General features: G+C 35.3%; 1 protein-coding gene across 1 annotated transcript; it reads right to left on the reverse strand.

Moving 5' to 3' along the window:
* Positions 3,220 to 4,986, reverse strand: LOC104732934 (phenolic glucoside malonyltransferase 1-like). The gene has a single exon (XM_010452538.2). It carries the CDS (start codon positions 4,910 to 4,912, stop codon positions 3,512 to 3,514), a length of 1,401 nt encoding a protein of 466 aa, XP_010450840.1. The 5' UTR covers positions 4,913 to 4,986; the 3' UTR covers positions 3,220 to 3,511.

Raw genomic sequence — 19,548 nt, forward strand, 5'->3', positions numbered from 1 at the left:
TCATTTGTTAAGTTTTTTTCTATCTTACATAACCTTACTTTATAAACCTATGTAACATCTTCTACTTGATTTGTTGTTTACAAAAATTTTAACTAAAACATTTAAAATGAAAATATTTAGAACGAGTATATAAGTCTGTTAGTTCAAACCAATGCAAAAAAAGTTAACTCAAAATATTAGTCATTCAATATTATCAAATTACATATTTTAAATCCCGAGGAGTTGCTAAGAAGATGCAAAGCAGTCTCAACATTCGTAGCAAATTAGTCAAAAGAGAGTAGCAACATAGTCATAAAAAAAATTGTTGCATCTTTGTCACAAACAGTGACTTTTTTGTGACGCACCATTATGAGTCACAAACCAATATTCTAGATTTATTAACTTTGATATCTAAATACAATAGCAATAAACATTTAGAAGCACTCGTTTAATTGTGAAGTATATCTTTCATTTTAAGAGGTAAAAAAAAAAGTCAAACTCACATAATCTTACTTTAAAAACATATGTAACATCTTCTACATGATTCGTTTTTTACAAAGATTTTATCTACAACATGTAAACTTTAAATATTTTTAAATAATATGGAAATTATTAGTTCAAATCAATGCAAGAATTGTTAACTTCACATATATTCATTCAATATTATCAAATTGCAATTTTTAACTCTCGAGGAGACTCTTAGGGGATGCAAAGTAGTCGCTTTGGGGATGCAAAGTAGTCACAAGAGAGTAGCAACGTAGTCATAACATTTTTCAGTTGCATTTTCGTCACAAACGGTGACTCTTTTGTGATGCACCAGTATGAGTCACAAATCAATATTCTAGATTTATTAACTTTGAGATGTAATAAGCATTTAGAGGCACTTATACTCTAACTATGGAGTATCTCTTTCGTTTTTAAGAGGTAAAATAATCATTTGGTAAGTTTTTTTTTCAAATTTACAGAGCCTTACTAATTAAACATATGTAACATATTCTACATGATTTGTTCAAATATTTTTAAATAATATGGAAATTATTAGTTCAAATCAATGCAAGAATTGTTAACTTCACATATATTCATTCAATATTATCAAATTGCAATTTTTAACTCTCGAGGAGACTCTTAGGGGATGCAAAGTAGTCGCTTTGGGGATGCAAAGTAGTCACAAGAGAGTAGCAACGTATTCATAACATTTTTCAGTTGCATTTTTGTCACAAATGGTGACTCTTTTGTGATCCACCAGTATGAGTCACAAATCAATATTCTAGATTTATTAACTTTGAGATGTAATAAGCATTTAGGAGCACTTATACTCTAACTATGGAGTATCTCTTTCGTTTTTAAGAGGTAAAATAATCATTTGGTAAGTTTTTTTTTTCAAATTTACAGAGCCTTACTAATTAAACATATGTAACATATTCTACATGATTTGTTTTTTTTTCAAAGAGTTTAACTAAAACATGTAAAATTAAAATATTTATAAAGAATATATAAATATTTTAGTTCAAATAAATACAAAAATGGTTAAGTCAACATATTAGTAATTCTATATTTTCAAATTGCAATTTTAAATCTGGAGGAGTTGGTAAAATGAGCCAAAGTAGTCGCAAAATTAAGACTCTTCTGTGAAGATATATAAAATTCAGTAAAAATAATTAGTATTTCTCTTACGTTGCAAAATATTCGAAAAAGAGCCACTTATTTATGGCTATTTGCCGACTAAGTATATCCATCGTAAATGTGTGACTCTTTTGCATCTGTTGTTATGGTAGTCGTTAAGTAGTAACAAATGGCGTTACAAATATTTGCGACCACAAAAAGTCACAAATGTAATCCTAAAATGCATGTTTTTTTTTGTAGTATTGGAGATGATAACTGAGTCGAATAAAATCAATGATGCTTAATTTTGGAGTGAAAATATTTAGTAAACACGTATGAAACTACATCTTGCCTTTAGTTAATGATGCTTAATTTTTTTTAATATTCTTTTTAACATTTTTTTAAAAAATGGTATTAACAACTTATGGTATTTATTTTGTTTTTATTCTGAAGTGTGAAGTTGGAATTAATCTTTTTAAGTTTGTAAATTTTAAGCTTTCTATTAAGATTGCCTAGACACTAAATAGAAGATCATTGCCTACACTTAGCTCCTAACAATTTCTTGAACACTTTTGAATATTGAATAATCAACTTCACTCTTTACAATGTTTAATACTCCCTCTGTTTCACAAAGAGTGTCATTTTGACACATCTTCTTTGTTACAAAAAGAGTGTCATTTTATGTTTTCAATGTAGTTTTAAAGATTAAATTCTCTTTTTTATCCTATAATTTGAGCTAATTAATTAGAAAGAGAAAATCTTTAGTGTATTTATAAAGGGTAAAATAAAAATTTAGAAAATTTTCTTAATTTGTGTGCATTATGTCAAAATGACACTCTTTGTGAAACAGAGGGAGTATTATTTTAGGACTAAGATTAATATCAGGTATTCAATCCAAAAAATGAATAACTGGCTAAAAGGATGCGAATAATAAAATGACGGATATGACGATCATAAATCTATTTTTTTTACAACTGAATTTTTGGTATTTTAGACTGGAAATCCAATATTTAGGTACGAATATCTGGTATTTAGGTATGGATATCTGGTATTTTACCTGGTATTTTTGGAGAATTCATCTCTAGTGTCCCTATACCAGAAATTCATCTCTGCATTACCCCCACTTAATCTCACTACCCCTTTTTTTAACGAAAGGACGAAATTACCCCTCTAACAATTTTTAAAGAATAGTTGTACCATATATCTCCTAGTTGCACCTTGTATAGTTGTACCATATATCCCATAGTTGTACCAGTTGCACCATAGTTGTACCAGTTGCACCTCGCATAGTTGTACCATATATTCCCTAGTTGTACCAGTTGCACCCTAGTTGTACCAGTTGTACCGCGCATAGTGGGATTCGAACCCTGGGCGCGCGCGCGTGCACATGGAGCTCACAACCACTAAGCTACTGTATTTTTCGTTGAACAATTACTTATTTAATTATATTTAACCTAAAACAATCTTCATTAAGGGTAATATTGTTCTTTTACCATTGAAGGAGTTTTGAGAATTTGTTTTGATAGAAAGGGTGTTATGAGATTTTAGCTCGTATTTTTGTTTCTTTTTATGTGCAAGTCTTCGAATATTCACGGACAATCAGATTTTTAATGGATATCCAAAATTTTTGGATACGGATATTAAAATCATAGATATTACTGATATGAATACATATATGGATATCCTGAAATCCCCAAATATCCGCTCGCCTAATACATATACCAAACTAATGACCTCCATGAATTTTTTCAGTATAATCAACGGATATTTTGGGTACTACTGGCTTTGTGAGCAATATAAAGGTGGTTCCGAAGCCGTTGGGCACAACCCGCCTTCTCGACTATATAAACACGGACCATTGGAAATAAAAACAACGATTGAAAAAGACATGTGATTGGATTACTTATTCTTGTAGAGGAAGAAAAATGATTTAATCTTTGAGGCCGTTATGAAGCAAATCAATGAGAACATCCATTTCATGTTTCTTGAGAGAGAAGCCAACCTCCACACCGCCATTTCCATCTCTACTCTCCGCCAAGGAAATCGCTTCGCCTTGATCAATCGATACAACCACCACTTTCTCCGGTCTTCCCCACCCGAAATCCAACCCGTATACTCCGAACCGGGTCGAACCCGCAACAGACAGAAGCTGTGCTCCTGGTGGAAGAGTCATAAATGCTCCCAAAATCTCTGGGATCTTCCATGCTGTACTCTCATCCAATGCCTCAACCAAATCACTAACCATACTCGCAGCAGCTAAAAACCCTTCTTTACTCATAAAAGTCTCTGCCTTAAACGGCATTTTAAAAGAAGCAGAGACACAATTGCCGAAATAACTCGATGGAACCGGTGGAACCATGAGACTTCGACAATCCACCGCGAACCCGAACCCGACTGGTCTATTCGGATCACCGCCTCTAGCTTTGATCATACACGTCAAAACGTACGAGTAAACAATCACAAACGTGGATAAGCGAAGCTCCTTTGGTGAAGATGAAACAGAGGATTCTCTCTTGAGTTGTTCTCTAAGATTTTGAATGTCTTCTTTGGTGAGATTGAGAGTGTACCGGACGACGTGGGGACCTATCTCCGGCGACCACAAGAGCTTTAAACTCTTGGGGTTTTCTGGTTCTTTACCGCCGGTGAACATTTTGGCTACTGAGTGCCAAGCGTTCAGGATCTCTGTATCCAAATCCGTCGGGCTTTTTATGACCGTGCGGTCGTAACTTGGGGTTAAATCCTCCGGTAGAGAAGAATCTTGATTTATACATGCGTGCGCCCAAGATTTGAGAAACATGGTTGTTGTTTTTCCATCTAAAACGGCATGGTGTGCGTTTATGCCGATGCAGAACCCTTGGTTTGGAAATAACGTGACTTGCAACGACACGGCAGAGGCGGAGTCGTCGGTGACACGTAACTCGGGGACGAACGGGTATAGCTCGGCGGTGGGGTATGGTTTGTTTCCGGTTAAACGTGAGAAGTCGGCGTTTGACTCGGCGACGGTGAATGAAACGGCATCGTTTGGGGAGTAGACGATGCTTGGTTTGGTGTCAAGTTGTTCCCAAACGAGTTTGCCGGCGAGTGGGAGATAGTGAGAGAGGGATGAGGACAGAGAGGTTTTGAGATTGGGGACGATGACTGAGTCGAAGAAAGGGCGAGTTGCGTCGGTGAGTCTGTAGAAGATGACTCGTTCGACGGGGTGGAGTTTGTACCAGAATAAGTCGAAGAAGGTGAGTGGGAGAGTTACTGACTCGGACGAGTCGGGGTTTGTAGGGGTGACTCGTGCCACCTCAATGATATTACGTGATGAAACCATTTCTTTGGTCACCATTATGTGTTGTGAGATTGATTACTCATCCGATGATGATAATATATATATACGGTGGATAGGAATTTGTTATCACAAAAACAAAAAAATGATAGGAGGAATTCAATTTTGTCTCAAACAAGAAGATAATAACAATTAATAAATATATTAACAAAACAATAAACAGAAAGGATAACAAAAAAGATCTAGAAGTACGTATTGAAGTATGAATTCAAGCTGGTCAAATGGTGCACAAAAAAGGAGAGACTTATATTAACCTGGTCAATGGTAAATGATTTTCAAAAAGAATATTAGATGTATTTCCTTTTATTTTTTGGTCAAAAATATCTTTAACTCTTTCTATAATACTCTATACATATCTTTAGTTCTCAAAAAGATTTAGTTTTTATAATATTTTTTATTTATGAATATAAAATTACATACATGAAAAAAACATTTGTAAATAAAATAGTTCATTTTTAAGTTATTTCATTATCATTTTCAAAATCATGTTATGGGAGTATAATATATTTTCTATTAATTTGTTATTATTTATGCTTCAAAGTTTTAATAAGTTTTACTGGTAATGTATATTTTTGGATATCTGAAATAAGTTTCAGATAACCTACAATAGCGCGACACAAAGAGCTCAAATAAGTTGAAAGATCATCCAAAACTGGTAAACATGATGTCTAAAGAAGCTTCCAGCGGACCAGCATTATCGGTCTATCAGGAGAAGTACACGACTAATTAATTTAGTTCATAGTTCATACCGAACTTACACACAAGTTTTATTAATTAGTTACGAGCGCCAAACTTATCCCGTAGATAGTTATTGCATAAAGCCAACATATGGACAATTTCAAATACCACACATTTCTTAACCACTCAAAGCGACGATACGATATACATTAGAGTCCTCTTATTTTGTTTTAAAGCTATATATGCCTAACATACATGACACTTTTCATTGAAGATAGCTTTGTTTTGTCGAATAGTTAAAGAATATATGCTCAATAAGCAACTATTTTGTCAAAAAAATATTTTGGCTTTGGTTGTACGGTATGGTGTAAACCAGACAATGCATACTAATATTTCGGTATACGAAACATTGGACTGTGGTATGGAACAGATTAGTATAGAGTTTGTTAAAGAGCGCAAAAATTGAATTGAGAAAATATGCGAATTATATTTAAAATAACGAAATCAGAAACGAATTACAACAGCATAATATAAAGCAGGAAATAAATCACGGAGGCAAGATATGATATCTCTTTCCTTAATTTAATAAATCGGACATAAGTGCTTTCCGACAATCACAATTAATGAATCCCAGTATACAACCGATCACAAACTATTACAGTAGCACACCAGTAATAGAACTCAAGCGAACAGATCTACGTTATACTCTCGATACTACTAAACTAAGAACTTACTTAGACTAAGCAAGGGAGAGGGAGAGAGAGAGATCTTGAGAGGAAGGAGGCTTTATGTTTTTTTAGTGTGAGAAATAATGAGAGGCTATGTCTCTATATATAGTGGAAGGAGGGAGGTCTCAAGAAAATATTCACTGAATATTCTCGGAGTACTGCCCAAGTTTGCTTGGAGTTCACACCAAGTCTTTCCAAAAAATTAAATGAGACTACAGCAGTCTCAAGAGCCCAAAAGCCCAAAAGTCCAAGAGGCCACGGCTCGTTTCTGATGTGAGACTTTTTCCCAAATATCCCAAGTAGCTCACTTCACACTCTTATTTCGCATTCAAATCAACTCTGTTTTGGACGTATGAGTAGACCACCTTGTAGTACTCGGTACCAGCTTTCCGTTGCACTATCGACCCGACAATTCCGAGCCGCCATTTTGCCGGAATTTGGCCGGAAAGTCGCCGGAAAGTCACTGTCTCAAAACCTGCAATTTTCCAGAAAATTCTAGTTCCAACAATCCCCCACATGAATAGAAATAAGACTAAACATATGACGACAGAACTAACCCTATAGACTGACACTACTATCTAGACTAGACAGACTTTCGAGAGTATATGCATAAATTAACTGTATCTGAGTTGGTGGCGTTTTTCAACCTTGAACCGACTCATTGTTATACTTGTCGAGTTTACTCGGCCAGATGGTGAACTTGATGTCTTGAACCATCCGGATTTGTATGTAAACTTAGACAACAGGCAAAACACAGCTTCGTTTTCTCGTAGAACGAGGTTCTCTATTGTGTTCATTGTGGCTTTGAACATGCCTGGTTAATCATGAGTGAACTTGGAGAGTATAGCCTCATATAATCTCCTAGAAACGGCCCCATTTCACACTCACAAGGTGATTTTAATAGCTGCTTGTATTTAAAGAAATATCCTCTAATTATTTCAAATATTTTACAAAGCTACATTTCAAATCTTGAAAAGCATATGCTTAACCTCTAACATACATGATGCACCTTACATCATTTTAAGAAATGGGAAAAGACAAAAGTCTCTTAGTGCTTGTAGCAGATTTAGCTTGATTTAGTTGTTCCTTTGAACCTAGGTCATTGGGTTTCCAATCTGAGTAGGTGGGGTTACCATCAAACCTCCTCTTAAGTCGTAGGCTTTAAACCCATTCCTCTTGATGACTTTATAACTTGATCTCTCGCTAAACCTTTTGTAAATGGATCTGCTAGGTTTTCTTTTGTATGGATGTAATCAATCGTAACTACACCAGTTGAGATAAGTTGTCTAACAGTTTTATGTCTCCGTCTGATGTGACGAGATTTTTGACATTGTAATGGGTATTCCTTGCCATGCCCAATGCCGATTCGCAATCACAATGTACACGTATTGCAGGCACAGGATTCCCCCACATTGGGATGTCTTCCAAGAAATTACGAAGTGATTCTGCTTCCGACATAGCTATCTCCAAAGCTATGAATTCAGATTTCATAGTTGATTTAGCTACCAGAGTTTGTTTGGAAGACTTCCAGGACACTGCTGCACCTACAAGTGTAAAAACGTATCCACTCGTGGATTTTGAATTTCTCGAGTCTGCGATCCAGTTGGCATCACTGTAACCTTCCAAAACTTCGGGTTCTCTACCATAGTACAAGCCATGATCTTTGGTATAATGTAGATAGTCTAAAACTCTAGTTATAGCCATCCAATGCTTATGTCCTGGATTACTAGTGTAGTGACTAAGTACATTTACAGAGTGCACTAAATCTGGTCTTGTACAGTTTGTCAAGTACATTAGATTGGCAATTACCCTTGCATACTCCACCTATTGCACAGGTTCACCAGAATTTTTAGTCAAGTGAATTTGAGGATCCTCTGAAATTTTTGCAGTCTCATTTGAGTAATGCTTGAATTGATCAAACACCTTTTCAGCATAGTGGGGTTGAGACAAGATAATGCCCTCATCAGTTCTGATGATTTTTATCCCCAAAATTACATCTGCTAAACCCAAGTCCTTCATGTCAAAATTTCTTTTGAGCATGTTTTTCGTTTGAGTGATGATGTCTTTGTTGCTTCTAATGATGAACATATCATCTACATATAAGCATAACAAAATATATCTTGATGGAGTAGTTTTGTAGTATATGCATTTATCACATTCATTAATACGAAAACCATTAGACATCATCAAACTGTCAAACTTCTCATGCCACTGCTTAGGAGCCTGTTTGAGTCCATATAAAGACTTCACAAGTTTACACACTTTGTGTTCTTGTCCTGGAATAACAAATCCCTCAGGTTGTTTCATGTAGGTTTCCTCCTCTAAATCTCCATGGAGAAAAGCAGTTTTTACATCCATTTGATGGATTTCAAGATTTCTCAAGACTGCAATGCCTATGAGCATCCTGATCGAAGATACTGTTGTTACCGGTGAATAGGTATCAAAAAAATCTAAGCCTTCTTTTTGCCGAAATCCTTGCACTACAAGCCTAGCCTTGTACTGCTCAATATCGCCATTGGGTTTTCGTTTTATCTTAAAAATCCATTTACACCCCAAAGGCTTAATTCTTTGTGGTAGATCTGTCATCTCGTAAGTATGATGTTGCATGATAGAGTCTATTTCAGTTTTGACTGCTTCCTTCCAATAAGGTGCATCAAGTGTGGACATAGCTTCTGCATATGTTCTTGGTAGATTTTCTACTAGAAATGACATCATCATAAAATCAGCACCAAACGATTTACTTTTGCGAGTTTGTTTGCTCCGTCTAGGTTCAAGTTCTGTTTCTACAGAAATAGTACTCAAAGTATTGCCAACTTCCAAAGTCGCTGCATCTCGTTGTTCACGAGTCCATTTTTGAGTTTTCCTACAGGGCAAAATGTCTTCAAAAAATGAAGCATTTCTTTATTCCATAACAGTATTCATATGAATATCTGGAATATCTGATTTATGAACCAGAAATCGATATGCACTAATGTTATGTGCATATCTGATGAAGATACAGTCTACGGTTTTAGGCCCAATTGTGACCTTTTTCGAAGGTGGTACAGCCACTTTTGCTAGGCACCCCCACACTTTGAGGTATTTGTACGAAGGTACTGTACCTTTCCAAAGCTCATATGGTGACTTGCCAGTCACCTTATGTGGTATCCTATTGAGGATGTAATTAGTGGTAAGCAAAGCTTCCCCCCCTCCCCCACATGTTCTGGGCTAGCCTAGATTCCTGCAACAACGCATTCATCATCTCTTTCAGAGTTTGATTCTTTCGTTCCGCTACTCTGTTAGATTCTAGCGAGTAGGGAGCGGTTGTCTGATGTATAATACCTTTTTCTCTACAAAATGCATTGAACGGCTCATTATATTCTCCTCCTCTATCACTTCGAACTACTTTTATAGTTTTCGGAAGCTGATTTTCAGCTTCGAGGGTGAACTCTTTGAATTTTTCCAGTGCTTCATCTTTGCTATGCAAGAGATATACATAGCAATATTTTGTGCAATCATCAATGAAGGTAACAAAGTATTTCTTACCGCCTCTAGATTGCACATACTTTAAATAACATAAGTATGTGTGAATTAAACCGAGAGGTTCGGTTGTTCTTTCAACGCGTGGTGTGGGAGTTTTAGTGAGTTTGGCCTGTACGCACACTTCACATTTTTCTTGGTTAGTTTTGAATTTCGGAGTCAAATTCAAGTTTTCCATTTTTTGCATTGTTTTGTAATTGACATGTCCTAAACGTTCATGCCAAGTAGTAAACGACTCAACCAAGTAAGCAATAGGGTTTTCTTTCATTTCAGCAACAGAAGCAAAAGCTACAATTTTCGGATGGAATGTCGTTACAGACATCTTGATCAGTCTACCCTTAACAAAACCTTTTCCCAAATACATCCCATTTTTCTTAAGAACTCACTTATCAGCCTCAAAATTAATGGAAAAACCATGCTTGCTTAGCACTGTTCCAGAGATGAGATTCTTCCGCATATCAGGTACATGCTTCACGTTCTGCAAGGTGAGCTCACAATCATAAGTTAGCTTCAGAACTACTTTGCCCTTACCTTCAATCTTGGACACCGCCTGTTGCCCATGAAAAGATGCTCATTTGACTTGTTGTGCACATAGGTGGTGAACATGGTCCTATAAGAGCATATGTGTGTGGTAGCACCTGTGTCGTAGTACCACTCCACTAGATTGTCTTCCACCATGTTACATTCAGTAACCACCGAAACCATGTCTTCTTCAGTTAGGTTTGCCTGCAACTTGAGATCTTTTACTTTGCTTTTGCAAACATCAGCCTTGTGTCCAATCTTACCACAATGATGACACTTTCCTTTGAACTTCCTCTCAAGGTTGCTCTTCTTGAAGTTTGGTCCAGATGACACCTTCAATGGTTTATAAGGAATAGAGATCCCTTTACCCTTGCCTTTATACATGGCCTTATGCTCAGCTACATGAACATCATGTCCCTGGTTTTGAGCATCCGAATGAGCTCCACGATTGTTGTCCTCAACTCTCAACCGACATATGAGATCATCAAGAGACATTGCCTTGCGTCTGAAGTTAAGGTAATGCTTGAAATTCGACCAGCCTTGTGGTAGCTTCTCGATCAAGCAATTCGTTTTGAAGACATTGTAGATCGACATCCCTTCCAAATCGATCTCCTGAAAGATGCGTTGAAGAGCCTCCACTTGTTCCATAATTGGTTTGGAATCCACCATCTTGAAGTTCAGGAACTTCGTAGTTGAAAATTTCTGCACCCCAGACTCATCAGTCTTGTACTTGGTCTCCAAAGCCAGCCACAATGCTTTTGAAGTCTTGTACATACTGTAGAGGTCATACAAATCATTGACCAAACGGTTCAGAATCTGACATTTGCAACAATAGTCTCCTTGAGCCCAGCTATCCATACTTCCAACCACATACACATCTGTGTCACCTTGTGGAAGCGTTGGTGGATCCTCTGTGAGATACCTTTCCATGTTCATGCTGGCCAAGTAGTAGCTCATCTTGTTTTCCCACGTTTTGAACCCAGCTTTGCCATCGAACTTATCTGGCATCATCCCTTGGGAAGCTGAAGGTGGTATCCCCATGTGAGTTGATCCATTACCGAACAGATTACGGCGCACGTTTTCCATACCCGAATCGGTAAGCTTCGTGTTTTCAAGTTCTTTAGCAAGGCGTAAAGCCAACTCCGCAGGAGTTTCAATAGGGGTTGCAGGAACCCTAGCACCGTCAACGTTGTTGGTGTTGCCTCCAGACATTTTTTTTCTGTTTCACAATAAACAGATCTGATTAATATATTAATCAATCAATTTAAGTAATTAAATTACACTGAATTAGTTTTGCAAACTTGCTTAACAAGCGTTCGCAGAAACTTGTTTCACAAACACACTCAATTAAGAGCGTTCGTGGAAACCAGAGAGAGTAGAGAAGAAAGAATTAAATTAAAAGCGTTCTTCAAAAATTTTCCCCGTAAGCACCGAAAGATGAAAGCAAAAACAGTTTTTCAGAAGATTTTGAAATCGTTTTAAAAATAAAAATTCGAAAAAATCTCAATCCGTTTAAAGCTATAAGCAGAAAGCGGATTTATTGAATTAAGCTGTAAGGAGAGCAAAAATCGAATTGAGAAAGTATGCGAATTATATTTAAAATAACGAAATCAGAAACGAATTACAACAGCATAATATAAAGCAGAAAATANTGAAGGTGGTATCCCCATGTGAGTTGATCCATTACCGAACAGATTACGGCGCACGTTTTCCATACCCGAATCGGTAAGCTTCGTGTTTTCAAGTTCTTTAGCAAGGCGTAAAGCCAACTCCGCAGGAGTTTCAATAGGGGTTGCAGGAACCCTAGCACCGTCAACGTTGTTGGTGTTGCCTCCAGACATTTTTTTTCTGTTTCACAATAAACAGATCTGATTAATATATTAATCAATCAATTTAAGTAATTAAATTACACTGAATTAGTTTTGCAAACTTGCTTAACAAGCGTTCGCAGAAACTTGTTTCACAAACACACTCAATTAAGAGCGTTCGTGGAAACCAGAGAGAGTAGAGAAGAAAGAATTAAATTAAAAGCGTTCTTCAAAAATTTTCCCCGTAAGCACCGAAAGATGAAAGCAAAAACAGTTTTTCAGAAGATTTTGAAATCGTTTTAAAAATAAAAATTCGAAAAAATCTCAATCCGTTTAAAGCTATAAGCAGAAAGCGGATTTATTGAATTAAGCTGTAAGGAGAGCAAAAATCGAATTGAGAAAGTATGCGAATTATATTTAAAATAACGAAATCAGAAACGAATTACAACAGCATAATATAAAGCAGAAAATAAATCACAGAGGCAAGATATGATATCTCTTTCCTTAATTCAATAAATCGGCTGTAAGTACTTTCGGACAATCACGATTTATGAATCCTAGGATACAACCGATCACGAACTATTACAGTAGCACACCAGTAATAGAACTCAAGCAAACAGATCTACGTTATACTCTCGAGACTACTAAACTAAGAACTTACTTGGACTAAGCAAGGGAGAGGGAGAGAAAGATCTTCAGAGGAAAGAGGCTTTATGTTTTTTGAATGTGAGAAATAATGAGAGGCTATGTCTCTATATATAGTGGAAGGAGGGAGGTCTCAAGAAAATATTCACTGAATATTCTCGGAGTACTTAAAAAGTTTGCTTGGAGTTCACACTAATTCTTTCCAAAAAATTAAATGAGACTACAACAGTCTCAAGAGCCCAAAAGCCCAAAAACCCAAGAGTCCAAGAGGCCATGGCCCGTTTCCGATGTGAGACTTTTTCCCAAACATCCCAATTAGCTCTCTTCACACTCTTATTTTGTATTCAAATCAACTCCGTTTTAGACGTATGAGTATACCATCTTGTAGTACTTGTTACCAACTTTCCGTTGCACTATCGACCCGACAATTTTGAGCAACCATTTGGCCGGAAAGTCGCCGGAAAGTCACTGTCTCAAAACCAGAAAATTGCAGTTCCAACAATCCCCCACATGAATAGAAATAAGTCTAAACATATGACAAGAAGAATGAAAAATGCAGACTAATAGTAAATTTACAATGCAGACCAATAGTGAATTTATAATGGTATGGAGTTATACGCTCAAATGCATACTAGTATGGATATTTTTAGTATGCAGCAATGCATACTGGTATGCAATGGTAAATAGTAAATTAAATGTAGACTGATCTAATTTTAATCTGCTCTCGAACGTACCGTACTACCATGCAATTTTGTTTTGTCAGGATCATATTGAGTTTTTTGTCTATTACTTGAAAAGTTTAGTAGTGGTACGTATCTCCAATTTGAGGCTTTTATTCTATCAATGTGGGATATCAAGAGGCGACTAATTAATAATATGATAAAATGATTTTGTTACTTTTCCTACCACATTAATGGATATTGAGTTTTGACTAAGAAAATAGTGATTTGTAGGCCTACTTAAAGCAGCTGCCCAACTTTTTGTCCTATGAAAAGAAGATTATCACATGCCGACTTATCAAAGTTTTTTGATATTGACTTATCAATGTTTCAGTAAATTTTAAACTATGAAAAGATAGATGTTAAACCACGTGAACTGACAAATCAATGTTCGTTATCATCATGGCTATAAATTTTAGTTAAGATCTATCTGCATTTGTGATTTTGTTTTTATCAGTTGTGTGGACGTTGGAAGAATTTGATATAGCTGTCACATTTGAAAATAAGGACATAAGAATTTGAAAATCAAAAATATAATTTAAAATCAAAAAGAGTATCTTAACAACAAAATGTTAATATGGTTTAAATAAATAATTAAACTTTAATTTCAAATACAAAATTAAACCGATTCTTATTCACTCTCTTTATTTTTAAATCTTTAATTTTTTTATTGGTTAAAATACTCTCTAAAAGCTTTACGATGGGGATGGTATAAATTAAGTTTCAACCAAATACATTTTTAATTTCGAATTACCAATAAGCCATGATGTGCATTTCTCTCTTACTAGTATGGGTGGTATAGTAAGTAACTAATATGGCACGGGGATGAGGAGATTCGTTATTTATAAATTAATACTGTCAACTCTTTGCTTTCATTTTCTTTCTGTATTTCTAAGAAATCAACATATACCAAACAAATTATAAAAAATTTCTTCTTATTTTAGAACTAGATAATAGACACCATTCCAGCTAATAAATCTAGGGATGTATGCTTTGGTAATTACCAAAAAGGTACATAAGTTTTGTGCCGAGTGCCCGAGTCGGCGAGTTTTGTACCCGCCTGCCAGTGGGCCACTAGGGATCGTTGTAGTTGTAGATCTGTCTCTCGCTCTCTATAATATATTTTTATATAATATATAGAATCTTAATATAATGTGTTAGAAAAGTAACAAATAAAAAAGGATCACATATATTTCGGACGTAAGATATGACGCAACTGACGAAATGGTAAGGGCATTTTTAAAGAGGTAACTATTTTTGGTGTTTTTAGAGTAAATATATTAGGAAAATAATGTAAGATCAGTAATTAAAATCTTTTATTAAAAAGTTAGTTATTGGGAGAACATGTTTAAGATCATAAGATTTAATAATATAATATTCTTAAATATATTACAATTATAAAATCTTATAAATTTGATATATAATATTACAATTAAACTTATTACAATTATATAATATTCTTAAACATATTCTTAAACTTATAAACTTATAAATTATAAAAATTATAAAAGAACATTTAAATTTCAAACTTATAAAACTTTTACAAAATTCAAAATACAATACCAAATTTTTATGAAACAACAAAATATTGTAAATAAAATTTAAAAAAACAAACAAACAAACATATTACTTAATTAATTAAAACACACAAATATTATATTTAATTAAACATAGTTTAAGGTCCAAATTTATTTCATATATTCTCAATCAAATCCTCCAATCACAATAGGCCATATCACATAAGAACAAACCCAACAATAGTTCTACAATAAGATCTGTTAAACTGATCTAAGACCACTTTTTCATTTTTTCCAATTTAAATAAGTTCAAGAACACCCTAAATATTATACCAATAAAGATGACCTAAGAGGTGTCATCCACACGAAAGTACGTAGAGTTCATAACAAATTTGAATTTTATGACTGTCTTTTGCTATTATTGTCGGACACCTGACTGTGGAGCCGTTTCGAATCTGACGATATTTGCCATCATTGTCAGATACTGAAATTTTCTATTCCCGAGAAGATATACTAAAAACAAAAGAAGTGGGACGAAAGAAAAAACAAAAGACCAATTACGATTCTAAAAAACAGAGAAAAAGCATATACAAAATCAATAAATTTTTTGGTATCATGACCAAAAAATTACTTTCAACACATTCTTTCAATTTTATGATGTGAATATTTTTCCCACCACAAAGTTAATTATTAGTATAAGAATGTTTCATCTTCCACGAACTAAATCTTCTAGATTTATACTCATATTTTTGTTTTCTGAAAGAGTCACAAGCTGAACTAATAATCACTAGTAATTAAGAATACTGAGTGGCGGAGACAGAAAAATAATTTATAATAAGGATCAGAAAAATCATAATGTGCAATGTTTCTGTATAATGATTAATGAATATGAGGAAAGTTCAATGTTTCTGCTTTCGTTAAATCAAACGCATATTCTGTATAATGAAACATTCGTTGGACTTTGATAATTTTTCTCAATATAAAACAAATCCATTCCAATTCAAAAAATATAAGGTAACTTTTAAAAGTATTAAATTCTTTCATTACTCAATAATCTCTAAAATTATAACTTTTTCAGGAATTCATATTTTTCATTAAGTTTTTTTTTTTCGTGTTGTAATTAACAAGAAATTCTTAACAAAGTTTCAAAACAAATAATTCTTAAACACGTAACAAAAAATAAAAGTAGTAAAAGAAAAAGAGAAGAGCAAATGGTGATACAAAGAAAAATGTAGAAACTGAGTTTCACACAATGAATTTGTTTGAAGGAGGAAACAAATTCAATAAAGGTATCTCTCTAAGAAATCGGATCAAAGTTAACAGGAAAAAGGAAATTTGAAATATCTTTGAAAACAAGTTAGGGTTTGCTCAAGAACAATGATGAATTTAGAGTTTTTGTATTAATTGCTCGATGATTACAATGAGGGGATTCCCTCTTTATTTATAGGCTTTTTTTATATTACAGAATATAGTTACTTTCCTAATTGATTTGGCCGATATTAGGAAAATTTCTTCTTCTTTGTTAGGTCAGCCGCCGGGCGACCTGAGAAGTCGGCTCCTTGCACCCGAACTGGGCTTCTGACTCCATTCACTAGTAGAATTTAGTCACATAGCCACGACTTTCCCACAGCACATCCGTGGCTAAAAAAAATAGTCACGGATTAACTACGAAATAGCTACGAAATGGTGGTCGTGGAAGGTTTGTGGCAACTTCGTGGCTAAAAGCTACAGAAAAGCCACGAAACATCTTGTGGTAATTTAGCTACGGGTTTGCCATGCAATATATGTGGGTAATAACTATGAAAAGCCACAAAATTAGGGATCATGCGTGGCTAATTCGTGACTATAGTTACCACGGAACATCTCCGTTGCAAATCTGTGGCAAAGTTTGAATTATTTGTGATTTGAAACTTGACATAAAGAAATGTCAATCGATGTTTTTTTTGGTTTATTGTGTTTTGACATAAAGTTTAGAGAATATATTTGTTTCGACACAAAATATGAATGATTGATTTTACTTTATCTACAAGCCACGAGTTTGCCCTGAATTATTTGTGATATTTTGTATAGCCACGGAAACTGTTGTGGCTAAGCCGTGGGTTATTTGTATTATAAATAGACCGTGTCTTCTTCTTATCATTTCATACACAACAACGAAAAACAAAAGGTCTTATTTTTCGAAAACACTTACTTTTTTTAAGCGATTGTTCTCACTTATACAATCCAAACATGTCTAATTATTTTGCTTCGAGAGAGTGGATGGATCAACATATAGATCCAGAGAAGAATCGTGTAACAGAAGAGTTTATTGAAGGGGTTGACACATTTCTTCGATTTGCGTGTAATCAACATTCTTATATGGAGAGAGGAACTTTACCTTGTCCTTGTTCACGGTGTAGGAACATAAAACAGCGGGAGGTCCAAACTGTTCCAAGCATCTACGTCGGAATGGATTCAAAGGGAACTATTATGTCTGGACGAGCCATGGCGAAAATTGTTATGATGCGGGTGAAACATCGTCGAGGGCAAATTATTTTCCGGTTGAAGAAGAAACTTGGGATAATCATTCTACACATGATCAGCTGCCGGTCGAAAATTACGGTAACATTCCATACGAAGATGTTAACATGGGACAAGAAGCTGCGCCCAATTTTCAAGCGTATATGCCTGAAACGGTCAATGAAGAGCCATACCATGATAATTTTTTTCAAGCGTTTGAGGAAGCTAATCAACCTCTTTATGATGGGTGCATTGAAGGGATTTCTCAAATGTATGTGACATCACGTGTATTGAACATAAAGTCAAAGTGGAATTTGGTTGAGGCATGCGGCGATGAAATATCGCAAACAATTAAAGATGTTTGTCCCAAGCCAAATAAAGTTCCTGGTTCTTATTATGAAATGAAGAAATTGACTCGGGCGCTGGGATTGCCATTACAAAAGATTGATGTTTGTGAAGATAACTGCATGCTTTTTTGGAAAGGGGAAGACCGAGAGCTTATGCAGTGTTGGTTTTGTAAGAAAAGGAAAAAACATACCTAAGCAAATAATGTGTTACCTACCAATCACAGAACGGTTGAAGAGGTTATACAAATTGGAGGTGACAGCGTCTCATATGCGATGGCATGCTGAACATATCTCTCCAGAAGGAGAAATGATACACCCATCAGATGGAGCAGCGTGGAAGCATTTTCAAGAGGTATATCCTACATTTGCTAATGAGAGTCGTAATATTTATTTAGGCTTATCATCAGATGGATTTAATCCAATTGGTATGAATGGTGAGACACATTCGATTTGGCCTGTGATCGTGACTCCTTATAATCTTCCTCCTGGTATGTGTATGAAAAAAGAATATTTTTACTTAGCAATACTTGTACCAGGGCCAAAACATACAAAGAAAAGTCTGGATGTTTATTTGCAACCGCTGATTGAAGAACTAAAGAGTTTATGAAACGACGGAGTGGAAGCATTTGATGTATCACAAAATCAAAATTTCAAGATGCGAGCTGCATTAATGTGGACAATCAGCGATTTCCCGGCATACGGAATGCTTTCTGGGTGGATGACGCATGGTCGATTAGCGTGTCCATACTGTCTGGATGAGACGAAGTCGTATTGGTTGCCTCATGGAAGAAAACATAGTTGGTTCGATTGCCACAGAAGGTTTTTGCCGTCAGATCATCCTTACAGGCGGAATGTGAAATCATTTAGACGAGGAGCTATAGAGAAGGATCATCCTCCATCGTGGCTTACCGGAGAAGAAATTTTGCAGGAAAGAATCAATACCATTGAAGGATTGTACGAAACCGTTGACTGCGGAGGGAATGGCCACGACAATCCTGCTCGAACAATTGATGGGTATGGTGTGTATCACAACTGGGTGAAAAAGAGTATTTTTTTGGGAGTTACCGTTTTGGGAAGATTTACTTCTTAGACACAATCTTGATTTTATGCACATAGAAAAAAATTTCTTCGATAATCTCATCAAGACGGTGTTGAATGTTCCGGGAAAAACAAAAGATAACATTAGATCGAGGATGGATCTCCCAGCATTATGCAGAAGAAAGGATTTAGAGCTTACTCCAGACGGAAAAGCGCTGATATATCATGGTTTTTATGGTTTTTAACCATGATATAAGGAGTCTTTTAGTGTCTTTTCATTTGTTTCTAGATTGTTTTTGAGTCTTTACAGGTTTTTAGCATGAAAGGAGCGAAATGGAGCAATTTGGATCGTTTTGGAGCAGAAATCTCGGATCAAGACAAGAGTGTCGATCGACACCACTTAATAGCATCGGTCGACACCCCTTTCTGCCGACTCAAGACCCAAAAATTGGAAGTTTTACAAAAGTTGCCCCAAAGTTTTCCATATTTGCAACATAAGTCCCTGACGTGTTTTAGGACATATAAATAGTGTTTTTAGATTTTCCAAACCCTTAAGTTATTTTCTAGCAGTTTTTGAGAGAGAGATATTGAGAGCTTTTTGGGAGAGATCTGATCT

The sequence above is a fragment of the Camelina sativa genome, chromosome 12 (genome assembly GCF_000633955.1).
Source record: "Camelina sativa cultivar DH55 chromosome 12, Cs, whole genome shotgun sequence".
Lineage (NCBI taxonomy): Eukaryota > Viridiplantae > Streptophyta > Magnoliopsida > Brassicales > Brassicaceae > Camelina > Camelina sativa.

Bases quoted from the DNA above. Each gene is read 5' to 3' on its own strand.
- LOC104732934 (XM_010452538.2), bottom strand. From the start codon at position 4,912: ATGGTGACCAAAGAAATGGTTTCATCACGTAATATCATTGAGGTGGCA.